The sequence below is a fragment of the Ovis aries genome, chromosome 23 (genome assembly GCF_016772045.2).
Source record: "Ovis aries strain OAR_USU_Benz2616 breed Rambouillet chromosome 23, ARS-UI_Ramb_v3.0, whole genome shotgun sequence".
In the NCBI taxonomy this organism is placed as follows: domain Eukaryota; kingdom Metazoa; phylum Chordata; class Mammalia; order Artiodactyla; family Bovidae; genus Ovis; species Ovis aries.
The window spans coordinates 53,950,175-53,977,541 of record NC_056076.1 but is presented as its reverse complement, the minus strand read 5'-3'; the positions used below and the strand labels follow the sequence as shown (position 1 = coordinate 53,977,541).

General features: G+C 41.6%; 1 protein-coding gene across 1 annotated transcript in view; it reads left to right on the top strand.

Annotated features, from left to right (window-relative positions):
- MBD2 (methyl-CpG binding domain protein 2) overlaps positions 1 to 27,367 on the top strand; it is a 67,621-nt gene that overhangs the window by 7,995 nt on the left and 32,259 nt on the right. Inside the window, exon 2 of the mRNA XM_015103759.3 lies at positions 9,091 to 9,250. Within this exon, the coding sequence (XP_014959245.3) occupies positions 9,091 to 9,250 (160 nt within the window). The remainder of the gene's footprint in view (positions 1 to 9,090; positions 9,251 to 27,367) is intronic.

The following is a 27,367-nucleotide window of genomic DNA, read 5'->3' as shown; positions in this document are numbered from 1 at the left end:
GATTAAATGAAAATAGTGTAAGGCATCCGGCATATATAGTAAGTGGTCAGATCAGTAAAACATTAGTTCCTTTCTCTTCACTTAATTACCCACCATAAACAGAAGTAATTATGTGAAGATTCCCAATATTTTATTGTATTTTGAAATGTGAATAGGGTAGAGGTTAGGTTATACATGTTCATAAGAGTTTTAAAAAAATATTCCATATTTCCCCCGATCATAAAAATAACCCATGTTCAGTGTGGACGATTGAGAAGATATTGAAGAGTATATAGAGAGAAATGACTGTCTTTATATAGTTCTAAAGAGAATCACTGTTGCTATTTTGATATGTTTTGACTTGCATCCTGCTTCCTGGATATGTTTGTCTGTGCACACACATATGCACACCCCCACACACGTGTTTATGTTCTTTCATAGTTCCTTTCGTTTTGGAGGAATCCCTAGATTAAAGCAAGGATAGTTAGTGTTAGTTGCTCAGTAGTGTCCGACTCTTTTTAGCCCGTGGACTGTATAGCCTGCCAGGCTTCTCTGTCTTCGGAATTCTCCAGGCAAGAATACTGGAGTGGGTTGCCATGCCCTCCTCCAGGGTCTTCTCAACCCAGGGATCAAATCCAGGTTTCCCACTTGGCATGCAGATTCTTTACCATCTGAGCCACCAGGGAATAAACGAACTTAAAATTCTTTTTAACACATATACATTGGTGTGTGCATTTCTTTTACACAGCCTTTCCCAGGGACCCTTAGCTTCTTTTTAAAAGAATAGTTTGTTTTTTGGGTGTTCTTATCTACCTACATGTTATTTTTTTTTTTTATTATGGGAAAGTTCAAACATGTGAAAACAAAGAGTAGATAAAAAAGTATAATGAGTCCCTCATGTGCTTGTCTACCAGTTTTAACAGTTACCGACTCCTGGCCAATCTTGTTTCATCCCTTTCCCCACCTTTCCCATTATATTTTGAAATGATTTCTAGACGTGTTTAATTTCCAATATTTCCATAGTAGTGTTCTGTCCCCAGTTCAAACAAAATAACCAGTGTTTCCCTTTTTCAGAAGGCGAGTCCTCGTGGCAGTGGGATGAGGTTCTGGGAGAATTCCACATTCAGTCATTCATTTCTTTATTTTTTAGTGGCCCACCCTGACTTTTTAACCATGATGCAGAGATAATAGAATTTGCTACCAGTCATATACTCTTTGCATATAATTCTTGTTAAATAAATACTAGTTTATGGAATGATTGGTACAGAATTCAAATTCTACTGAAGATCTTTCATACCATTTAAAATTGTGTGGTAATTCCTTAATTACTTAAGTTGAAGGAAAACGTGGAATGTTGTCACATCTAATGAGTAGCCAGATTGTTAATATAACAAATTTTTTCCTTACTGATACTGTAATTCTCCATCCAAAACCCCACCCCAACTGTTAGGGAAATTATTTCATGGCTTAAATTTACTTGCCTAGGCTTTTCATATTTTTAAAAAACTTGCTTTTTGATTTTTAGGGAGAATTACTCAGCCTGTATTCTTCAAGGTTTATATTTTAAAATTGTTATTATAGAACATTTCCAACATACATGAAATAGAATTAAATAAAAAACTACCAAGTGTCCAGTTAACAGTTGTCACCCTTGTTTCATCCATACTCAAGTCTACTACCTCTGACTCAGCCTTCATTGTTTTGAAGCATATTTGACATTCTGTCATTTCATTTCTTAAATAACTACACTTCAGTATGCTATTCAGAAAGGCAGTGGCACCCCAGTCCAGTACTCTTGCCTGGAAAATCCCGTGGACAGAGGAGCCTGGTAGGCTACAGTCCATGGGGTCGCTATGAGTCAGACATGACTGAGCGACTTCACTTTCACTTTTCATTTTCATGCATTGGAGGAGGAAATGGCAACCCACTCCAGTGTTCTGGCCTGGAGAATCCCAGGGACAGGGGAGCCTGGTGGGCTGCCATCTATAGGGTCGCACAGAGTCAGACACGACTGAAGCAACTTAGCAGCAGCAGCAGCAGCAGCAGCAGCAGCAATATGCTATTTGTGAAGATAGAATTTAAACTTGTAGAAGTATTACAGCTATACAGAGCTCAGTATTTCAAACTAGAATCCAAGAGATGCCAGCAGGCAATTCATGATTACTTACGTGATTCCTGTTGTTAATACTTTGTTCTATTAAGGTGTTATGAAAGAGGCATAGGATGGATTGGGCTTCCCTGGTGGCTCAGTGGTAAAGAATCCACCTGCCAGTGCATGAGACAGAGTTCAGTCCCTGGGTCGGGAAGATCCCCTGGAGAAGGACATGGCAACCCTCTCCGGTATTCTTGCCTAGGCCCATTGGCAGAGGAGCCTGGCGGACTGCAGTCCATGGGGTTGCAAAAGAGTCTGACACGATCCAGCCACTAGACGACAGTGAGGTGGATTGATGTTTCTGGACTCTTGGGAATTCGGGGTGGAGACATGAATGCTGGACCAAGTGAAAGACATGGTTTGTAGAGAGTTGGACTGTGAGGAGGGCTGAGCGCCGGAGAACTGACGCTTCTGAACTGCGGTGCTGGAGAAGACTCCTGAGAGTCCCTTGGGCTGCAGGGAGATCCAGCCAGTCCATTCTGAAGAAGATCAGCCCTGGATGTTCTCTGGAAGGAATGATGCTAAAGCTGAAACTCCAGTACTTTGGCCACCTCATGCAAAGAGTTGACTCATTGGAAAAGACTTTGATGCTGGAAGGGATTGGGGGCGGGAGGAGAAGGGGACGACCGAGGATGAGATGGCTGGATGGCATCACGGACTCGATGGACCTGAGTCTGAGTGAACTCCGGGAGTTGGTGATGGACAGGGAGGCCTGGCGGGCTGCGATTCATGGGGTCTCAAAGAGTCCGACACGACTGAGCGACTGAACTGAACTGAAGAGCGGGAACATTCAGCCTGTTGATTCAGAATAGACTTGAATAAACCAGTGTGGCAGGGGCAAAAGTCACTGGGTAAGAGAAGTGCAAAGTAGGGTTGAAAGGTTAGGAGACGATTAAATGAAAAAGAATCTCAAATGCAGCGCTGAGATGTTTGGCTCCCTGTTGCTATTGGGTTGAAGTCCATTGAAGGCTTTTAAACGGGACCTGGGGTGATAGTGGTATTTGAGGAAGAGCAGTCTGGAAGATTTAGGAGGCGAAGAGACTAGTGAGTAGAAAGTCAGCCTGTTGTAGTGGTTGAGACTTGAGGTGATGAAGACTTGATTAGGCAGTGGCAGTGGAAATGGAGAAGGCAGTGGCAGCCCGCTCCAGCGTGCTTGCCTGGAGAACCCCGGGGACGGCGGAGCCTGGTGGGCTGCCGTCTGCGGGGCTGCCGTCTGCGGGGTGGCACAGAGGCGGGGTGGCACAGAGGCGGGGTGGCACAGAGGCGGGCACGACCGACGCGCCTTGCCAGCAGGAGCAGCAGCAGAGGAGGTGGAAGAGGAAGGTGGGTTCAGAGGTGATGACGAGGGAACTGGATTCAGTGATTGATCAGAGATAGGGGATAGTAAGTAAGATGCTAAGTAGATAGCTTCTGCCTGGGACAGACTGTAGAGTGGGGCTGAGGATGGTTCATTTTAGGAAAGGCCTTCCCCTAAAGTTTGGGAGGAAAGGAGTCGAGGGGGACTGGGAGCTGACTTTAGATAGATTTTCCTGTGTGTGTGTATGGTGTGGTTTTGGGGGAAAAAAATGGTATATATATTTTCTTTTCTTTTTTTTTTTTTTTTTATATTTTCAAATTAATTGGTTTGGCAGTTTTCTGATTGTGCCAAGGTACAAAAAGATCATTTTAATTTCAGAGTTTTAGTCTTAGCTAAAATTTGACTTCTGGAGACGATTGTTGTTTCAAGTTAGAGAAATCTTTCTTTCAATGCTTACACTTTTGTAAGTAACAAGTAAACTTGAACACTTAAAGAGATTAAAAAAAAATAGAAAGTTGATTATTTTTTTATTCTCAGCCTTTTCCATTGCTGTAGCTTATAGGATTCTTATTATCCCCTGCAAAGCCCTTCCTGAAGTTACTGGAGAGCGGCGAGCCTTGGATCTTGCTCTTGAGCCCTGACCTAACCGCGTGGCCGTCCCCAGTGTCCCTTGCTGTCTCAGGCCAGTCCATCTTCCTTGGCTCTGGTTACCGCCGCCCCCACAGGTCATCCTGGTGTGGACTGGTTTGAAGAGATACCTGTGTTTGCTCAGACCTCTGGGCTTCTCACAGTGGTTTGACTGAAGCATCACGATTATCCATGTTACCAGAGTAATGTGAAAACACGTGTTCTGCTCTGCCACTCATTTTCAGAGTGCAGCTTCACGTGCCCACAGTGGGTCTTCAGGAGAATTAATCCTCAAATCATAGACTGGCAGCCCTCTAAGGGTCTAAGGTGATGTGGACGAGCTGATAGACTGACATCATGGGAGTACTACTGAGCTTTTTTTTGTTTTAATAAATGTATTCTTTTTTAAAAATTATTTAAGTTTGGTTGTGCTGGGTCTTCGTGGTTGCCTACAGGCTTTCCCTGCTTGCGGCGTTGGCAGCTGCTCCGTTGCAGAGTGCAGGCTTGAGATGCATGGGCCCTAGTCGCAGCTCCCAGGGCCAGGAGCGCAGGCTCAGGAGTTGAAGTGCACAGGATTAGTTCCTCCACCGTGTGTGGCATCCTCCCGAACCAGGATCGAACCCGTGTCCCCCGCATTGGCAGGCAGATTCTTAGCCACCATGCCACCGGGGCAGTCTGGGAATACTGTTAAGTCAAGGTGGCCATTATTTAAGTCTTTCTGAGATCCCAGTAAAGTTATTTTAGATTTGAAAGTCAGATGCCAAATAAAATTTCTGTCTTTTTGATAATCTATAGTTGGAAACCTCTCAAGTAGAGTTAGGTTTAAGAAGTCCTTTAAATTAAGTGTACTTCAGTGAAAAAAAAGAAAAAGTTAAAAAAAAAAAGCTGCTTTAAACAGCTTAATCAAAATGAAAGCAGGCAAAGACATAATTCAAGTGATGGAGTGTTCTTATATGAACTGGAAAAATGTAACTCATGCTTTTAATTTTCATTAATAATTACTTTTCTTCAAGGTATTTAGTGGGGAGGACAAGTAAAGGTGAGATCACAGGTCAGCTCAGGAAGGGCAGATCAAGGGAGCAGTTGGTAGGGAATTTTTTTGTGGTTGAAAGTGAAATACAAGTATTTCGTTACTGGGACTAGAAGTAATCGCTTTGGGCAGAGAAAACTGAAAATGACTAATATCCTTCACTAGTCTACTAGAGTTTAAAAAAAAAGTAATTCCCCTGAGTTGCAGTTTGAAGCTTTTAGAATAAAAGCTTAGTCATGTTTAGTCGTGGGGTGTCTGACTGTTAGCTGACAGCAGCCATCTTGGAGAGCAGGCAGATGATGACTTAGTCACTCCAGCGACCCACAGTCGTTTTGTTTATCTATCCCTGACTTCCTCGGCCACTTGCAGAGTCGTTTATGCTGCTGTGAAGATGGTCCGTACCTGACCGACAGAATTTCTGCTTCGCCTTAAGCTCCCATGGGCCTTGCCTTTCTACTAGGCTTGCCTTCGTCTCCTGCAGAGGAAGGTCCCTGGTCTTGAAATCCACTGGGGCAGCCAGGTTGACTCTCCTTAAAGTCCCGAGCACAAGCTCTGGCAGTTACGGAGAGGAAAACAGCTTGTACAGTATTCTGAAGGCAGCGGTGTGTGAGACCAGTGCTTACAGCTGTGCAGTGTGCGTGCTTATATCTGTACATCAAGTTGTTTAGCAGAATCTCGTTTACCAGTAGCTGGAGTATCTGATTATACGACTGTATGGCTATTACAACTTAATTTAAATTAATTGTAATTATATTAAACTGACACAATAACAGGCTACTCTACCAGTTTTTCACTAGGAATTTTTTTTTTTTTTGTAGTATTTTCTTTGTTACGTAGTGTCAAATTAACAATGAGAAAATTTTCCAGTTCAGTATTTTAAATTCCAGGCAATATATTAATGTTTTAAATAAGCATAGACTTTTCTGTTCCATTGTGTCTGCGAATGAAAACCGTGTTCTTAACTATTCAGCTGATGTTGTTCAGTCTCTGAGTCGTGTCCAGCTCTCTGAAGCCTCATGGACTGCCGCACACCAGGCTGTGTCCTCTGCTCTTTCCCTGAGTCTGCTCAGATTCATATCAGTGGAGTCGGTGATTCTGTCCAACTGTATCGTCCCCTGCCGCCCCTTTCTCCTTTTGCCTTCAGTCTCTCCCAGCAGCAGGGTCTTTTCCAATGAGCCTGCTTTTCACATCAGCTGGCCCTTTGGAGCTTTGGCTTCAGCATCAGTCCTTCCAGTGACTATTCAGGGTTGATTTCCTTTAGGATTGACTGGTTTGATCTCCTTCCTGTCCAAAGAGACTCTGCAGAGTCTCCTCCAGCACCACAGTTCGAAAGCATGAGTTCTTTGGCACTCAGCCTTTTTTATGGTCTAACTGTCGCATCTGTACATGACTACTGGAAAAATCATAGCTTTGACCACATGGACCTTTGTTGGCAAAGTGATGTCTCTGCTTTTTAATATGCTGTCTAGGTTTGTCATAGCTTTCCTTCCAACGAGCTCGCATCTTTTGATTTCATGGCTGCAGTCATTGTATGCATTGATTTTTTTTTTTTTTAGCCCAAGGGAATAAAATGTCACTGCTTCCACTCTTTCCCCTTCTGTTTGCTATGAAGTGATGGGACTGATACCATTTATTTTGGTGTTTTAAACATTGTGTTTCAAGCCAGCTTTTTCCCTCTCCTGTTTTACCATTTTTGCTCTCAGAAGTTACTTTGTTTAATACTAGCCTATATAAGTTTTGTTTGAGAGTTTTAATAAGGGACATGGTAATTTTGGGTTGTTTGACTAATCAAGGAAATGTGTAGATTGTAATAAAGTAGAATTGAGGGATAGTAGAATTATTTCTAACTGGGCTTGCAGAATCACAGATAACTTCACGGTTGCAGTGACATTCTACCTGGGCTTGGAGGATTTAATAGGTTTATGATAAGCAGAATATTGCTTATGTTCACCCTTCCTCTTGGAAAGACATAGTTGGAAGTCAAAGGTACATGGCGTATTTTTGGTGACATTGAGTTTAGAATGTGGGGTGTCTTGACGTCTGGTAGGAAAAAGTCAGGAAAAAGTACTTGAACAGTTGGAAGGTTTTTGATGTTTTACTAAGAAGGCCAAGCTGTCGTGCCAGTATTGAAGAGTCTCTGAACATTTAGAACTTGGTACTGGCCGTGGGGGCTGAGGGATGGCGCCCTGCACACTGTTTGTGGTCTTCTAGCCGGAAGATGAGTTGCTGGGTAGACAGTGATGCTGCGACAGATGATACCCCAGAGGATCAGGCTGGGGGTAAAGTTTGCAGCGGCCAGAGGCGATTCACATTTATACAGTACTGAGGGTCGTGTGCTGTTTTATTCCGTGATCCTGACCATGTCTGGAGATCTGGCCCAGAATGGGAGTTGAAGTTCGTTTAGACATAACTGTGTATTCTCTCCTCTGCTGTGTTCTGGTTGCTCCTTGCTTCCTTCTATTCTGTTACATACTGGTCTTAACTGGTTGTTATCTTCATCTGTGGGCTGAATTCTATACCTTGAATTGTGTTACAGGAATAGCCACGTCATATGATTGTGGAAAAAGAATGTTGATAACGATCTTCAGCTGTCTTGAGGTCTGTGGTGGCTGGTGGAGTCTGTGGCAGACTGGGGTGTGTTGCTTCCGACTTGACCCCGAGAGAAGTTTTTGCTATTCCAGAGAAATGTAAATTGCTTGGTTTTCCAGCCTTTTCTCTTTTGTCTCTGGGTTGAATTATTTTTCTTTTATTGTGGTCAGTTGGAGCAAGGTTAAGTTCTCAATATGACATGCTGGCTTTTTTAAAAGGTTTTCTAGAGTTCTCACAATTCTTGTCTGGTGCCATAGCTCACTGAAGTTTATTCTAGCACATTTTGGTTCAGACAATTTATTAGATAAGACTGTGGGGCATTCTTCCTCTCAATTTTTTCTTACAGTTCAGTGCCACATGGGAAATTTTTTTGTTTTTGTTTTAGGAAAGACTAGTTTAGTTAGGCCTCTGTATAATTCTGGCACTTTTGTAATAATCCAGCTTTGACATTTTTTCTTACAAAAAGTAAGTTATTCTTGATACACTTCTCTCAGATAGGAGTTAGGCTAACAAAAGTCATGTCAGCGTCATACAAAAACATTAGCAAATGTTTACCTTAGTTTTTCTCCTTTTAGTAACATTAGGGAGCATTTATTATCGTCAGAATTCAGTTTTTTTTCCTGTTGTGTTTTGAGTTTAGATCAGTAGCCCAAAGGTTATATGGATTACAGGGCTGTGTGTGTGTTTGGCTGTGTGTGTGTGGTATGTGTGTGGTGTGGGTGTGGTGTGGGTGTGTGCAGTGTAGGTGTGGTGTGTGTGTGGTGTATGTGTGTTTGGCTGTGTGTGTGTGTGCTGTGTGTGTGTGTGCTGTGTGTGGTATGTGTGTGTTTGGCTGTGCTCCACGGCTTGTGGGATCTTGGATCCTCTACCAGGGATGGAACCCGGGCCCCGTGCAGTGGAAGCATGGAGTCTTAACCGCTGGACCACCAGGGAAGTCCCTAAGTGTGCTTTTAACAAGAATTGTTGACATCAGAACAGTTTGTTTTGAAGTTCTTTCTAGTTACTGTTGGCATTGTGTACATGTAATACAGGGAAAAAAGCATTTCAAAAATCAGTCTGGAAAATGGGTAAAATAGAAGCCATTTGCAGCGTGTGCTGTGCGTGCTCTTTGGGTTGGTGTTCTGCCAGTGGCTGCTGGGCGAGTGGCCAGCGGGATAACCTGTATTCACATCTGCTGTGTGTTCCAGCAGTGTGTCTAGGGGTGGTATGGTAGGTGGCAGACCCACTATCTCATTCTTCAGGAAGTTAAGACGTTCCTTTAAAACTTTTAAGATTTCTTTGGAAAAAATAAACATATGTAAAGCCATGATGTGATACTAATTGGGAGCAGAAAGGCAGGCATGAAGAAAAGGTTTAGGTAGGGATCTGGGGTATATATTGTTGCCTTTTGTACAATTAATGTTATCTTTCTTCTAGTCCGAGCGGTAAGAAGTTCAGAAGCAAACCTCAGTTGGCAAGGTATCTGGGAAATACTGTTGACCTCAGCAGTTTTGACTTCAGAACTGGAAAGATGATGCCTAGTAAATTACAGAAGAACAAACAGAGACTGCGGAATGATCCTCTGAATCAGAATAAGGTGGGTTGATCAGATGAGTGCTGTTTCAGAAGCTCTCCCCTAAGTCTCTTGTGTTGCTCTGTGTCACTGGAGTTTCGGTTGTCTGAATGCCCCAGTTTTTTTTTTTTTTTTTCCCCTTCCTTCTCTCCCCTGCAAAGCATTTTGACTTAATAAATCTGATTAATTTTCTGGTAGTTGGCTTACAAAGAGAGAGAGCCTAAGTAACGATGTTGAAAACATTTCAGTATCTCCCTAGGCCAATGTAGGCCAGAGTGTGATCTCTGGGCCCATTGGGACTGTTGACAAAAAATTCTCTGTCTATGTTAATGGTCTCCTTTCCCCACCCCACCTCCCCCCTTAAAATAGTTCGTGTTGCCCATAAAGAGGCAAAATTTTATTGCGGTGCAAGTACCCTTACCACATAGTTTATATATACGTCCCTGTTAATTTTCAGGATTAGGATTTGAGTAAGCACAGTTTTTATTTTGACTTTTCGATGGTATTGAAGAATAATATTCCTTTAAGAATAACATTCACGTTCTAATACTGTGATTGGAGATTTTTCCATTAGCTCTTACCCTTAGTGAGTCGCTTAGTTGATGATATATAAGAATTTACATGAGTAGCGTTTGAATTATGCTTATTTAATTGTATTAAAGCCCCCAATAGCTTTACAAAGAAAGCGCCCACCTCCCCCGTCCCCAAAACAACTAACCTCATAAACCTTCCCCCCCGCCCAGTTTTTTTCCCTCTGAATTTCAGAGAAACACGTGTTATGTGTGTAACCACACGATTGTCTCACACTGACCGTGAAAGCAATGGAGGGAAAAGGAAGCACTTTTCTTTCTAGGGATGTGACTGGTGTAGGCCTGCGTGCCCCCTGGGAGCGCTGTGTTCGCTTGAGGACCCAGGAGCCCGTGTGTCAGAGAGCGGGCCGTGGGTCCAGGCAGTCATGCGTTCATGTTCTGGCTCGGCCTCTTCCTAGCTCACACAATCACTGGCACCTTGATTAACCTCTGACGGCCTCAGGTTTCCCATCTGTAAACTTACGATCATAAAATCTCTCCCTTAGCGTTGTTGTGAGCAGTAAATAGGAGTTTCCGTGAAGTCACCTAGTGTGTTCTCTTCCTTTTCCCGTTATAGCGTCCTAAGCGCCAAGCTGCCTCGGTGAACGCTGTCACCTGGGGGCCCGGATGGGAAACTCTCTGACCGAGCCTCCTTTCCTCCTCTCCTTTTACTTTTTCTGGGGAATATGGGGTCTCTGCTTCATATCCCTCTTTTTTTCAGAATTTAGCTTAATAGTTTTTTTTTAAACAATAGCTTGATTTCCAAAAGCATTGTGTGGAGGTGAGAATACACTTGTCCTCACATATTGTGTTAGTTACCTGGCCCAGTTTCCAAAGTGGTGTTGGCAGGTTCCTGGTTTAGAGAGGCAGAGCTGGAAAGGGATGCTTGGAATTGCCTCCAAGTTGCCTACCTAACTATGGTGTCGCTGATTCTGAAGCTGTTCAGGGGGCTGGGATATAGTGGTAGGAGTAGGGAGTGCTCAAGTTAGGACCTTGAGTGCAACTAGGGTCACTAGTAACTAGGCCACTAGCGTAACTAGGGGTGAACCTGTGTGATTTCAGCTTAAGAAAATCTGGATTCTGGGTTTATTTTGCTTTTTAAATGTAAGAGGAAAATTAAGATAGATTTTTCTGAAACTGCCTTTTTAAAGCTCTAAACAGTCCTGGACATCTTTTGAAGGGGCTGAAATGTTTATGAAAATGAACGGAATGCTTCCAAAGCACCCTGTTGTTAGCAGAATCGCAGTTCAGCTACGCTCAGTGTGATGTGGAGATGCGCCTCCTGCTGGTCACAGTTCCCTACAACCTGAACTAATCCATCTCTCCAGTTTGTGTGCACCTTTCCGCTCTAGCTGCGCTGGACCGCTCGTCGTCCTGCACCGTGGCATGTGCTCTCAAGGCTCTGCTTGCTCATTGCTGCTGCCTCTGCTTGGAATGTGCTTCCCCCCTTCCCCTCCATCTGGTGACCTGCTCCTCATCCACGGCCCAGCTCCATTGTCTCCATCTCTGTGAAGCCTGCCCTGCACCCTCCGCCCGGAGCCAGGCCCTCCTCCCGTAGGCCTCCCCGGTGCTTGGCCACGAGGTCTGCGGCTGTCGGTCTGCTGCAGCTAGACTGTGAGCTCCGCGAGGGCAAGGCCCATGTCTCTCGTTTTGCTTTGTTTTGGTGTATATATATAGAATCCAAAGCCTGGCACACGGTAGGTACTTATTGTTTGCTGAATGTTTATTTATTATTCACATCATTCCAGAAGTTTATAGTGGCTGTGAATGTTGTTTGAATACATTAATACACTGCATGTATTTTGGAAATGCCTTTTGTTACCGTTTTCTGAAAGTGCTCTGTCTGAATTTTGGGGCCCTGATCTTATTTTTGCGTCTGATTTTATTTTAATTAAGACAGAAAATGGAGCTTTTCCTTTTTTTCTAAGTAAGCTTCCTTTTGGGGTAACACTGACATTATCTCTATAAAGCAGAAAACATATTTGTGGGTAATTAATAATAACTATACCAGGTCTTTCTAAAGTAATAATGCAGTATAGAGAAAGTTGAGAGATATACAGATTTAAAGAGATTTAACCAGGAATCTGAGGTAGAGTTTGGCTTTGAAGTCAGATTGTGAAACTGGCTGAAGTTCATTAATTGCATTAATATTTTTTAATATTCACTAGTTTTATTTTTTAGATTCCACATATAAATGATAACATACAGTATTTGTTTGTCTCTGTCTCACTTTTTTCTCTTAACATAATGCCCTCCAGATACATCCATATTGTTGCAGTGCCAAAATTTCATTCTTTTTTTTTTAAAATTTTTTTTTATGGCTGAGTAGTAGTCTGAGGTGTGTGTGGTGTGTATGGTGTGTGTCTATCTATGTGTACATTTATATATCAGATCTTCTTTCTCCATTTATCTGTTGATAGACACTTTAGGTTGCTTCCATGTCTTGCTTACTGTAAATTATGCTGCTATGACCATTTGGGTGTATGTATTTTTCAAATTAGTGCTTTTATTTCAGCTACATACTCGGGAATGGGATTTTTTTTTTTAAAGACTGTTATCTTGAAAAAATTAGAACTGTAAAGAACAAGATGAACTTTGAGTTATAAGCAATACAGTTATAAACAGTATAAATTATAGATTATATTGACTGGTATATTGATTTTAGTATATCTTTTGTATCAGAGGGGAATTTACTGAGTGAATAACTTCAAGTATGTTCGGAAAGATACCTTTTGAAGAGCTTTAAAAATGGCTTTTAACCCTTTTAGGATTGGTGGGTGCAGTAGAGTGGAGGTCGTCTCTCAGTTGACATTTACTAAGGCTTTTGCAGTACCTCTTCCTGTTTGTCTCAAATCCAGTCTCAAACTCACCCTGGAAATCCATTCTAGAATTTTCCATTCTAGATTACATTGTACCTTATTGATTTTCTTGCCACCCTCATAATTATTTCTAGCCCCGACATCCATCTCTTTAGTTGACAAAGTCAAATTAAAATAGCCAGTTTATTACTGAAGTTATTCCCTTTGGCTAGTGGAAAAAAGACTAGAGAGTGATTTGGAAGTCGTCAGGCTCGAGCTGATTTTTTGAAGTCGTGAGTGGCTTCCTCGGAGCTCACTCACAGGGAGGAGTCGTAGGAGGGCAGCACTGCCAGTAGCAGTTCTTGTGAAGATGTTTCATCACAGATGTTCCAGCCACCAGCCACACGTTGAGTACTTGAAGAGTGCCTAGTGTGGTTGACTGACTGAACTTGTAGTTTAATTAAGTTTAAATAGCTACATGTGCCTAGTGGCTACCATATTGGACTGCACGGTTCTAGAGTGTGCCTCTTAAAAATGACTTTTGCTTTAAAATCTAAGTACTGTTTAGGTGTTTATGCAGGCTTTGTTTTTCCAAAGAGGAGATGTTTCAAGGTTTTAAGAGATAATGATCCTTAACCTTTTAAGAAGGAAGTTAATTTCTTAACATACTTAGAGAACAGTCTTAAGATTGGATAGAAAAGAGTATGGTGATCCTCAGTGCATGATATATTTAAAGAGCTTCAGTAGCTTAGTTTTCTTGCTAGAAATTTATTTTAATGTTTCAGATGTATAAATGTTAAACTGAATTCCTGTGTTTCTAGCTCTTAACAACACTGAAACATTTGTGAATTAAATCCACAAAACTAGTAAAATTCAAGTTCTCTAACATCAATGTGACTTATATTTTACAGCTTGCTCACAATATGCATCTGGTATGGAACACATTATATTTCAGCCTGACTTGTCAGTGCTGCTAATTCCTTGGAAAGACTCAGTTCTTTCATCATATTCCCTAGTCACACAAATTGGATATATTTGGAAATAAAGAGCATTATGGTCCCTTGAAGGAATTAATTGTATAAGTCTGCCATTATTTCTTCTCATGAATTACCTTGGTTTATGGTAGTATACTGGGCTTCCCTGATCACTCAGTGGGTAAAGAATTTGCCTGCCAAGGAGGAGACGAAGGTTCAATCCCTGGGTCAGGAATATCCCCAGGAGAAGGAAATGACAACACACTCCAGTATTCTTGCCTAGGAAATCCCACAGACAGAGGAGCCTAGCAGGCTACAGCCCTTGGGGCTGCAAAGGGTCAGACACGACTGAGCGACTGAACGTGTGTGGTAGTGGCCTGCTGTAGCTGTGGCCACAGATTGGGTTCTGTGTGACCCTGTCCTAAGTGCTCCATCAAATCATCCAGCAGGTGATTTGCTCTAATTATCTTCAACAAAATAATAATAACAGATTCTTGAAGAGAGCTAATATTTCTTGGGGGCAACAGTGTTGTGCATTGGGAAACATCAGTGAGTTGGTGGTAGTGGTGGGAATCAGATTGGGTGTTAGATGTAGAATGGGTACCATTTGGGAAAAGTGGGCTCTGGAAGCAGGGAGAGCAGTTAGAGCAGTTTAGTCCAGAGAAGCAATAAGGGCCTGGACTAACGCTGTAGCCAGGAGGTATAAAAAGGTGAGACTCAATCAAGACGAGTCAGTAGATGAGTCTCTGATGAGTGTAGAGCGTGGGAACTGCTGGTGCCTGCTCCAGTTCTGGGGTGAGTCCCTTGGGACAGTGGTCAAGGGGGAGTAGGGCAGGAAGAGCAAGTTTGGGGAGAGGGTAGATAAAGAAGACTGAGTTAAACTACTCTTATCTCTTGGACTCTGAAAGATCTCATAGACTTCCAGGGATTCCCAGGTCACGCTATGAGAACTCCTGTCATAGTGGTTTGCTAAACATTGACATTGCCCAGTGTAGGGGCAGATAGAGAAGTATCTTGTCACATTGTAGGCAGTGAATAAAAAATTAGTTACGTGGAGAGGCAGAAGGAACCTCCAGCAAGGTAGTAGGAGAGAGAAGAGAATGTGGTGTTGTAGCAGCCTAGGAGAGGTTTTTTTGTTGGGTGCCCTGGCAAGATGGAGGAGGATAAAGACTTTGTAGTGTTCACTGGATTTTCAAATAAGTTACCTGGTAACTTGGATATAACCAGCATCAGAGGGTTAGAAGGACCAGGAGTCATATTTAGAATGCCAGAAACTTTCTGGGAAACCAGAAATTATGAGCAAAGCTGTAGCCTGCCATTGTAAAAGTTTAAAAATTTTTTACTTAATCTTACTTGATTACGACCTGCACACATGGTGGAAAGGATATTCTGTGAGACGCATCTCTCTCCTCTTTGAGTCTCTCAGGCTCAGCCTCTTCCGTAGAGGAATTATCTTCAGCCAGTTTTGTTTGTATACCCTTTCAGAGCTTCTGTGCACTTACTGAGCATGTACGCATACGTGCATTTCTGCCTCTGTCCTCATAAAATGGTTAGACTGCTCTTGTGAAGTTTGAATGAGAGACGGAGGAAAGAGGACAGCGTTTGGAAAAGAAGGCACGATCACGGAACATTATCACTGTTGTTGTTTTTCCTTTAAAAGATGAACGAGGCCAGCTTGGAACTGGTAGAGTCAGGGAAGATGTCTAACCTGAGAGTCCACGTTTCAGGATGCTCTCCAGGAACCTTTGAAATGTGTATAATATTTTCTATTGTTTTTTCCTAAGGAGAAAGTAATCTTCACCAGTTTCTCAAAGGAGAATGTAATTGAAAAAGTTAACTACTGTTTTACAGCAGGAGAAGGAGCAAGGCTTTGGCAAAAAATGTTAAGGATCAGCTCACTTGCTGTAGCTCACATTAGACCTTTGTTTAACTGATGAGGAATTTTTTCAGTTATTGAAGTAGCACCTTAGTGGGGTGATTTATTTCAGAACTATGGACCCCGTTGTCAACTAAAGGGCCCTGTGGTAGGATCAGTCTGATTACTAGCTCCTGGTATTGTGGTAAGATCTACTTGTTGGCTTCCACCTTCCTAGTATCTTTCCATCTAAACTGAAAACAGAGATCCCATTCCTTCCATAAAACACTCCTGGCCGATAGGAAGGTAGTTGAAATGTTTTCCAAAGATGCTGGTCCTGTTTTCAGTATTTATTAAGTCTCGTGGAACAGAGTGGCTTCTGGTCTCTCTGTTGGACATGTTGGGGGTGCAAAGGGGAGGGAGTAGATCACAGATGATGAATCCAGCATTTCTAGGCCTTGAAGTCCTTGCAGGGGATCACTGACATCTCACTTAAGTGTGGGCCACTCTTAAGTACAGGTTTTTGTGCAGTTGAAAGAAATGGACAGAAGCAGAAGTGAGGAGCGAGTAGCTGTTACAACAGTACAGTGAGGAATAATGATGGTCTAGACATACGTGGCGGAGAAGGCGATGGCACCCCAACTCCAGTACTCTTGCCTGGAAAATCCCATGGACGGAGGAGCCTAGTAGGCTGTGGTCCATGGGGTCGCTAAGAGTCTGACATGACTGAGCGACTTCACTTTCACTTTTCACTTTCATGCACTGGAGAAGGAAATGGCAACCCACTCCAGTCTTCTTGCCTGGAGAATCCCAGGGACGGGGGAGCCTGGTGGGCTGTCGTCTATGGGGTTGCACAGAGTCGGACATGACTGAAGCGACTTAGCAGCAGTATCAGCAGCAGATATACGTGGTGATAGAAGTGAAGGGATCCTGGTCTTGTTCTGAATATGGGATTGACAGAATTCACTAATGAACTGGGTGTGAAAGATGACAGAGAGTACCCAAGTGTGAGCCCTTAGATTTTAGGTAGATTGAATGACTAGGTAAATGGGGTTGCCGTCTACTGAGATTGCCTTAGGAAAGAATTTATATGGGTGAATACAACGAATTCAACTTTGAGTGGCCCGAGTTTGAGATGCTTATTAAACATCCAGATGGATTTGTCATGTCGTGTGTGTGTACTGATTGGGAGGTCTGAGCTGGAGAGTCATTAGGTAGAAAGTTACATAGGTAGTTTTTCAAGTAATGGGCCTGGAGCTTATAGACAGAAGGATCCAGAATGAAGCTCTGAGAAAATCCAGTGATTGAAATTGAAATAGAGTAGAAGGAACCAACAAAGTGGATTGTGAAAGGTAGGAGAGACACAGGAGAGGAGAATGTTTCAAAAAGGAGAATGGTCAGGTATATTGATTGCCACTGAAACGTTGAATGTTGGAAGAAATTTCCATTGAGTTTGGCAGCAGGAAGGTCATTAATAATCTTGATACCAGTGGTTTCGGGGGAAAGAGAAGCCAGATTGGATTGGGTTGAAAGTGAATGAGAGTTAAAATTGCTCATGGTGGACAATTCCTTCAGTAAATTTTCTTGACTAGGAAGGAGAATCACTAGATGGTAGATGAAAGGGATGCTGATTCGGTTAATTTCCCATTTTATACTGTGGAAAGGTAAGAATGGGGCCTGTTGCACCAGTGGAAAACCACAGAAGTTTAAGCACATTGACAGTGTAATGATGGACCATGGAGTCTATACTGGGTGGGGAAGAATATGGAAGAGGTTTTGAAAGAGTAAGAAAACAGGTCAGCCAATGGGAGTATTGATGGGTTCAAAGAACCTGGAGGGCAGTCCTCAGTGAGTTATAAGAACAGGAAGTAGAAATTGGAAGGTTGGATGCTTGCCTGAGATATTGGACACAGTGTAGTTACCAGTGTAGACAAGCCTGTGCCTGTAATGTTAGGTGGGTGAGGCTGGGTAGAAGAACAGGTTAGAGGATTCAGGATGTTGGGTAGATTATCCACTTGGGTACTGAGGCCTCTAACAATGAAGACTAAGAGCTGGGTTGGGGAAGAAAACATGAAACAGAAACTAAAGTCTTCAGTGAGTAAAGGAGAAATCAGGGAGGAAGGCAGAAAGTCATACAGTCAGACCCTATGAGCTTCAGGGGAGCTCTGCTTTTTGAAGGAGGAAAAATAGAGAAATGATGTGAGAAAGTAATGGGGAGAAAGGAGGAAAGCTGAACCACTTACTGGGCCTTAGAAGTGTAGTTGTCAGAGAGGAAGAAGGGAAAAGCCTCTATTCGGAAGAACTTTAGGGGCATAGGATCTTTGAGGGATGGCAAGTTTAAGGAAGTCCAGGAACTGGAGAGAATGTTCAAAGAAAATGCTGAGGATATAGGAGAGCCTGCTGACTCCCAAGAGCGTACAGGGTAAGGACTGGCAGGGGGAGTGATGGGTAAGGTTAGGGGTTGGTTTTCAAACTGAGCTGGTAAAGAATCCGCCTGCAATGCGGGAGACCTGGGCTTGATCCCTGGGTGGGGAAGGTGCCCTGGAGAAGGGAACGGCTACTCCCTCCAGTATTCTGGCCTGGGGAATTCCAGGGACTGTGTATAGTCCATGGGGTCGCAGAGAGTCGGACACAGCTGAGCGACCTTCACTTGGTTTCGCTTGACCATAACTAGAATTTTTAAGATGCGAGACAATGGGATAGGAGACAGTGCACATTCCATTTAGTAAGGCTGATTATTTCAGGTGATTTTTGTGATCTGTACACCCTTGTGTGCACTGAGTCATGATTTAAAGTATGTATTTCTACTCTTAGTTGAAGTCAAAAAAGTTTGAGGGCCACTGAACTACAGGGTGGGCATACAGAATGTTATAGAGATGAGTACTTCGTGATGACGTACGATCTGGGGGGCTTGGCTGTTGGGTTATTATGAAGATAGGACGTGGGGTGTGATGGGACTAATTTTGATAATTGCTAGAGCAGAGTACGCAAACATTCGGAATACAATTGTCCTGATTTTTTAGAAAGGAAGTGTGTACCTCTGCCAGATAACGATAATGAATGAACTTAGAAGCACTTTCTTAGGCAAATAGGACTTGTTTGGATCTCTGAGCCCCCGAAGAACTGACTTTATTCCTGCCTTAGTTCTCAGCACCCCTACATGCCTGATATGTTACAGGACTACTCGGCAGAGTATGGGCTCCTTGAAAAAGCACCTTTGCTCACCTTCCTGAGAGAACAGTCTTACAATTTGGGGCAGGCTGAATTCTCAGTAAAGTTTTTGGAATCCAAAGTTGATTAGCTCCATTTATCTCCTTATTGTCATTTAGTCTCTCAGTCGTGTCTGACTCTTTGCGACCTGATGAACTATAGCCCACCAGGCACTTCTGTCCATGGAATTTCCCAGGCAAAATACTGGAGTGGGCTGCCATTTCCTTCTCCAAGGGATCTTCCTGACCCAGGGAGCAAACCCACATCTCCTGCTTGGCAGGCAGATTCTTTACCACTGGGCCCATGGAAGCCCCTAGTTAGTATTATCTGGTTTATCACCTAGTTAATATTATTATTACAGATTAAATTGTGTAACTCAATCAAGTGATTACCTGTCTCATCACTATTACTTAATCTGTTGACACCCTATTAATTGACCTTGTAGTTTGCCCCAGGGTTTTAATCCATACCAGTCTCCTCTGTCTAGAACCACTGCTAAATTTTAGGTTATTTTAATATACAGATGAGAAGTTGTTACGGCAAGTTATACTGAGATGATTAAGTTTTCAGATCCATAGTGAACATTTTTCCTGAACCGTGGCTGTCTGAGAGCAGCATGGCATGCTTCTTGCCAACGTGCATGGATTGTTTCAATGCCTTAATCTCATCTTGGCAGTCTTCTAGGTTATAAATTCTTTGTACTCTTTATTTCCCATTATTTCATGTTATAACATCACTCTAATTGACTTTGCCAGAAATACCATCTGAGGATTATTTTCCCATGGGATACTTTTGTAGGGCTGGCTATGTATCTATAAGCATAACTTCATGTTATATAGTAATTAATGGAACAAGTCTGGGGGTTATTTTACATTAGTAATCTTGAGGTATATAGTAGAGATGATTATGTTTGATAATTTTGACATGGATGTTGTAGACCACATTGAATTAGTAGCTTCCACTTAACATAGCATGTACAAGTTTAAGACTGACAGTGAGACTATTTAGGAATAAGGGCTGCATAACTTAAGATCTTACATGTAACAGACCTTTTATGCATCATTTACTCCATAAAATTTTTTTTTTAGCACATTCTGTGTGCACAGACATTATTCCAGATTCTGGAAATACTGTGTTTGTGGAACTTATTATTCTAGTGCGTTGACTAACACAATTTAAATATTAAATGCTACACAGTTAATTAAAAATGGTTGAGATTGACTCTGTGGCTGTGTTAGGCCGAATGATCAGAAGGGATTGATTTTTGGCCAAGAACTGAATGAGAAGATTCAGTTCTACAAAAACCAGAGGGTGAAGTATTCTAAGCAGAGGGAATAGCCAGTGCAAAACCTTTAAGGCAGGATATGTTTAGCACGTGAGGACAGGTAGTAGGCTGGAGGTTAGTGAGTGGGAGAGAGGTACTAGGTGAGGCCAAGGAAGCAGACAGACCTAGTCACTGGACCTGGCAAACCAGGATGAGGAAGGGTATAGAATGCTCTTGTGGACTTTATGTAGGGGGCAATATGATTTTTTTTTTTTTTTTTTGCTGCTGTGTGGAGAATGTACTATAGCGGTGCAGGAGTGGAAGTCAGGGGTCAGTTATAACAGGAGACTGTGGACCTAAGCTGGAATGATGGTGGCTTGGACAGTGCTCATTTGATGAATAATTAAAGAAGGAGTAAGATGTAGCAAGAGACACTATAACTAAAGTTGACCTTTGAACAACGCGTTCGAACTGTAGGCATCCACGTATATGCAAATTTTTTTTCCATAGTAAATAACTGCAGTACCAGCGGTCAGCAGTTGGTTGAATCCATGGCTGCAAAACCACAGATCAAAGCTTTCTTTGTGTGAAGTGTTGACACTCCAAAGTCCCACGTTGTTCAAGGGCCATTCCAGAGAACTTCTAATTTTCTCATGTGCAGAAATCTTCAGCTGCAAAATGAAGATAACTAAGAAGTTATTAACAACTAACAGCGCTGTTCCATTTTTTGGCCGATTTGAGCTAGGTGTTTAGATATGGATGGGATAAAGATTTCTAGGAAGCAAACAGTGAACGGAAGAAATTTGGCCACGTTAGCAGACAGACTTGCTGATGAGAGTAGTCTGTTCAGTATGAGTAGGTTCAGCTTGTTAACAGTTAATTCCTCAGAGATATCAGAATGTACTAGACCTTCTGAGAGGTTCTGGGCTTGACCTTTGTGCTAATAATGAGAGTAGATGTAGAGACATAGTTGCCCGTGGTATGGTTCTGTCAACATTTATTTTGGATGTTGGAGTTTCTGTCTGTGGTTGTCAGTTTCACTTAAGTTTTATAGGTCCTGCAGAGTTCCCTGATGTTTAGACTCTCTCAGTGAGAGAATGAAGCCCTGCAGAAAATGATTTGTGTGACTGTTTTCATAATTCTAAGGTTGTGTACTCAGCTAGTGCCAGCCCAGATGTAAAGGAGATAATGAATTCCATGCAGAACAAGCCTTAGTTTGAGCAGAGCTGCTCTGTTTGAAACTCATTAGCCATCAGTCCTTTTATGACCTCATATTAACTAAAGTTCCAAGAAGGTACTTTTCAAACAAAATTCTTCAAAACTTGATTTCAGTGATGAATTTCAAACTGCTTCAATTAACTGTATCCTCTTTTAATGAGCTCAAAGTAGAGTCCACTCGTTTCATTATCTTTTACATATTCAATATTCCATTGATCTCCTTAAAAAGGTATTATCTTATTTACGATATTACATGAAGTGGATTTTCATTACAAAATCATAAATCCCAGATACATATTTTCTTTACTTTTTGCAAAAACCTTTTTGCAAAGTTGCACGGCTTTGTCAATATACTAAAAACCACTGAATGTCAATATACTAAAACCGACTGAATTGTATAAAATGGTGGATTTTATGTTGAGTGAGTCATATAAAAAAACAGAAGGACTGTAAAGCACTTTATATTGTTGGCTTTTGACTTTTGTGGAAACGAATTGCCTACTGTGTATATCCGGGAGCAAATCCAAAATTAGGTTTTGAGGATAATCTTGGTTCCCTCTAAAGCTCAGGCTCCTCTTTGCGTTAACCAGGAGGTGACTTTCCTTATGGGGAAGCTTAATAAGTTAAGGGTTTAAATTTCAATAGCATGTTCAATAAGATGATAGTGCTGATAATAGAGATGCTGCTGCTGCTAAGTCGCTTCAGTCGTGTCCGACTCTGTGCGACCTCATAGATGGAAGCCTACCAGGCTCCCCCGTCCCTGGGATTCTCCAGGCAAGAAGACTGGAGTGGGTTGCCATTTCCTTCTCCAGTGCATGAAAGTGAAAAGTGGAAGTAAAGTTGCTCAGCCATGTCCGACTCTTCGTGACCTCATGGACTGCAGCCTACCAGGCTCCTCTGTCCATGGGATGTTCCAGGCAAGAATACTGGAGTGGGTTGCCATTGCCTTCTCCAGATAATAGAGATAGCTACTCTTTATTCAGAGTTTATGTGCCAACATGACTATAAGCTATACCACTGTTTTGTCTCCTCGCTGCCCTGTGAGTGTAAGCTCTGAACGCTTTTGGTAATTGTGAATGACTCCATACACAGCACACGGTCTGTACCTGGCAGATAGTAGGCATTCAATATTCGTTCAGTAACTGACTTAATGAAAGCTGCTTGAGCAGCAGCATCGCACATGCATTATCTTGTTTTGATTTTTGTGAGAATCTTAAGAATAGTTACTGTATTTACCTCATTTACAGATGAGGAAAACGACTTTAGAAAAATAAAGTCTTTGCTTCTCAAATTGGGACATGAATATCTCTTGGGGTATGCAAAACCACAGAATTAAAATGATACCTGGAAGTGTCCTGTTTTCTTTCTTTTCTCCATTTTAAAAATTGAAGTAGGTGGGGTTTATCTATTTTCAAAAAAGTTTAGAGGGTAGCAGTGAAACAGTATTTGAACACTACAGCTTAGAGACACATGATTGGCATCACCGCTTTACTTTTCCTCTTCTCCAGCGTTGTGTGCTCGGAGAAGGCAATGGCACCCACTCTAGTACTCTTGCCTGGACAGTCCCACGGACGGAGGAGCCTGGTGGGCTGCAGGCCATGGGGTCGCGAAGAGTCGGGCACTGCTGCGCGACTTCACTTTCACTTTCCACTTTCCTGCATTGGAGAAGGAAATGGCAACCCACTCCAGTCTTCTTGCCTGGAGAATCCCAGGGATGGGGGAGCCTGGTGGGCTGCCGTCTATGGGGTCGCACAGAGTCGGACACGACTGAAGCAACTTAGCAGCAGCAGCCTTGTGTGCTTAGTTGCTCAGTCGTGTCTGACTCTGCGACCCCATGGGCTGTAGCTGCCAGGCTCCTCTGTCCACGGGGATTCTCCAGGCAAGAACACTGGAGTGGGTAGCCGTTCTCTTCTCCAGGGGATCTTCCCAACCCAGGGATTGAACCCATGTCTCCCACATTGCAGGCAGATTCTTTACCAGCTGAGCTACCACGGAAGCCCTTTCTAGGATTAACCACATTAAATCATTGAAAGGTTACACAATAATCAGGCCACACTAGTTTAGTCCTTTTCAGAGTCATCTTCAGTGAGTTGTCCTTTAAATATGTTCTTGGCTTTTATGGAAGATCACTAGAAAAAGAAAAACCATTTGAAATCTGTTTAATGTCTGTTGTGATGTTAAGTGTCTATGTTTTTTTTCTAGATTTAACACCAGCTTTTGTTTTCCTCTTTAATTGGTACGCTTTCTCCTGAGTATGAAATCTATGTCATTGAATGTTTCTTTTTCTGCCCACACCCCTAGAAAGTTCAGATCCACATCAGATGGTGAAGGCTAGAATCAATTACTGTTAACCATTTCAAAAGGAAATTTGTTTCTCCTTGTCCTTGATTAAAATTAATTTTTATTGTATATTTGTTTTTTGAAGTTTTAAGAGCCATCTCAGATATTTATTAGAAAAAGATAAAAGCTTAAAAAATTTGTAGAAATTTTTATATTTGTATTCATCCCAGGGGGGATAGAATAAATTGTCAACAATTGAGTTATTTGAAAACTTCCCATCTTAATATACACATTATTATAAAATACACTAAACTTTTATTTGAGGCTAGCCTGTATACTGAGAAGATATATTGAAGATTGGAAACTGTTAGAATGTGTGTTTCTGTCAGTTTAGTTTTATAATATAAGGAACTTTGTTTCACTTATTCCTATATTGAAAGGGAAGATTTCAAATACACAAATAGCTTTAATCTTGTCCAATTTGGAAAAAAGTACTTTAAAGACAGAAAACAGTAGCAGTCCCTTTTCTGATCTGTTTATACAGTAAGGTTAAAATTTTGCTGTGATTTTCCAGACAACTTTCTGTTTGGTAATTCACATTTGCATTTTTAGATTGTCATGTAGCAATACACAGATACATTAACCATGTTTTAATATTAAACTCACACATGCGCAAAAGTCTCAAAAAGAATGCTAAAATAACCACCACTATAATGACCATTAAGTATCCACCAGAGTTTATGTGGGTATATTTCCTAAAACTGTACAAATGTTAGATTTTTAATCTGGCAATATGATATTACAGAGAAATTATTTTTCTGTTATTGTTCAGTGTGGTCATCTTCATATATGCTTAATCCTTACTAGTCACTTGTGTTATTTCATTTTTTTCTTTTTCTTTTTTTCATTTCCCTTGGTGTATCAGTGTCTTTGTTACTGGTTTCTAAGAACTTATTTATGACTGAGGATGTCATACAGTACAAATGAAATACCGTATTTTATTGCCATCAGTCTATTACAATGTTTTGTAATTTGTTTTGTATTTTATATTAAAATATAATTATGTGTTAAAAAATGTTTGCTTTATAACTCCTAGGTTCATGGCAGATTGGTAGTTATTTAGAAAAACTCAGACAGCTGGGTGTGAATTAACAGTGACTCTTTTGATAGTCCTCAGGAGAGAATAAAGCAATAAAATTTACTTTTTTTTGTGACAGTTTCTGGGAAAACCATTTAGTCCAGCTTCTCAGGTTATTTTACATGATACTATTGTAGAATAAAAAATTAATTAGTAAAAAATTCTTTCTTCAGAGCTTTCAGGCTAGTTTAAAAGAGGAAAAATAATAAAATATAAATAAGGTCAACAGAAGAGCAGTGTTGCACACTCTTGAAAAATCTCATTCCGTTCCACTGGGCAATAAACTGTCATTGTCAGACAATGAAATTTTTTAACCAATAGATCAATTTTTTATTATATCACAAACATAATGGAAAAAAAAATTAGTCTTATCATTGTAGCACCAGTAGTTTTACATGTTACATGCTTCCTTCCAGTCTGTGTGGATTCAGGGTTTTATAGTTTTTTTCCTTTTATAGTTTTGAATAGTTTAAGCTAGTCTCTGTGTCCTCCAGTCATTCTTTGTAACAGAATCTTACAGACTCGACTGTGTTTGTTCATACAAATAGTTGCTCTGTATTTGTCTACTGATCCCATCTTTGTTCTAATACCAGCAGAGTATATTATTCTTTGTTAAAGTACAGAAACGTTAAAAACCAAGCAAGGTAGTGTTTTGTGGTAGATACCGCTTATAACAAATTAGTGGCAGGAAGAGTTTTTTGTAAGCCATTATGTGTTAAGCGTCTTTTGGACTGAATACTGACTGATACAGGTTGGTTGGCTTCACTTAGGGTCTTTTTTGTAAGCCATTATGTGTTAAGCGTCTTTTGGACTGAGTACTGACTGATACAGGTTGGTTGGCTTCACTTAGGGTCTTAGAATGCTCTTGATGTCATAAATCAGAGGGATCCAAACCTTCTGCACAGAATTACCAGGAGAGTTTTAAAAATACACATTCCTGGGCCTCACACTCTTTAGAGATGGAATCCTAAGTGGGTATTTTGCAGCCTGTTGGCCAAGTTTCCATAGCTCTAAATCAAGATTTTTTTTTTTTTAAACCATAAAGATAAGAAAATTAAATGCCTGGGAAGTGGTATTGTTAGAGTCTTTTAAAATGAATATGCCTCTTAAAGGTAAGCACGAATGTCAGAATAAAAGTGAATGAGAGAAATGACCAGCATGCCCACTGTGGACAGAAGAGCAGTGTGCATGGGGTGGGATAGGGTAGGGGAGTGGAAACTCACTGAATAGGGCACCCAGATAATATAACTGTGATAACGGTCGGATTAATTTCTGACGTTCTTTAAGCAGAGGTCACAAACTCAATACCTGTAGGGCTCAGACAGGTATCACAAATGTGAGCTGAGGCCTTTTGCAAAACGGCAGCCCTGACATCTCTAGTGGCCGCCATTACTAATGAGTCATGGCCTGTTTTCGCCAAATCAGTCCATTTCTAGATCTTTGAGTTTTTAAGAGAAGCTAGAATTCTCGATTTTATGCGAATTTTATTTGTAGCTCTTAGCTTCATTGACTCGAGACCAAAAACTGGAGCAGAACACATCTGTGGGTTAAACCTGGTCTCCATGCCGCCAACTTGCAGTCTTTGTTTTAGAGCAGTGGTGCCCAAGTGTGCGTCCCTCAGTCAGAATGCAAATTCCCAGGCCCGACCTCAGACCTCCTGAATCATCATTTCTAGGAGGGAGACCCAGTAATCTGTGTTTTCATAAGCCCCCTGGGTAACTCTGAGGCATGCTCAAGTTTGAGAAACACTATTTTGGAGTCTGGAAGTTGATACAATTTTTATTTGGAGATAGTTAATTAAAGCTCATTGACATCCTGGAGATGATTTATCAAGTACACTTCTATACTAAAAATATCTAATGTAATATATGTTATTTTCGGATATATTTGACCCTTTCTATCTTTTCGCCCAAATCAGAAGGATGTTGTTTAGTCACTAAGTCACTCTCTGTGACCGTATGAATTATAGGCCACCAGACTCCTCTGTCCGTGGGACTTCCCAGGCAAGAATACCGGAGTCGGTTGCTATTCCTTCTCCAGGGGATCTTCCTGACCCAGGGATTGGACTCGTGTTTCCTGCACTGCAGGCGTGTTCTTTACCGCTGGGCCACCAGGGAAGCCCAAATGAGTCAAATCCCGTATTGTTCCTTTTCTTCACCCCCACCCTCCCCACCTTACGTTACAGTGCTTCCTGTGAATTTAATAGCAGTTCTGTGCCACATTTTCATTTCATTAAGAAATAAAAATCTTACGTCCTCCTTTTTTTTTACTGGTTGATTAAAAGTCTGTAAGTATGTGGCTTGCTTTTCTGAAACTTGAATTTTAAGTTTCTTTTTAAAAAGTGTGTTACAAAATTAAAGATAATATTTTATTACATTTTCCTAAATTGAGCTTTGTTTGTGGGAATTACAGCTTTCTAATTACCTTTTTTAAAAAATATATATATAAAAAAGGGAAGGTTAACCTTTGTGGTTTTATGTACGCCTGGACCCCTAACACTTGAGATGATTTATATTTTAATAGCCAAGTATGCCATTATTTTCCTCCATTCTCACAATATAGAAATGATTGCTTTCCTGGTTATTGACTTGAAAGCCCTCCTTCCTCTTGTATGCTGCTGCTGCTAAGTCACTTCAGTCGTGTCAGACTCTGTGCGACCCCATAGATGGCAGCCCATCAGGCTCCACAGTGCCTGAGATTCTCCAGGCAAGAACGCTGGAGTGGGTTGCCATTTCCTTCTCCCATGCATGAAAGTGAAAAGTGAAAGTGAAGTTGCTCAGTTGTGCCAGACTCTTAGCGACCCCATGGACTGCAGCCCACCAGGCTCCTCTGTCC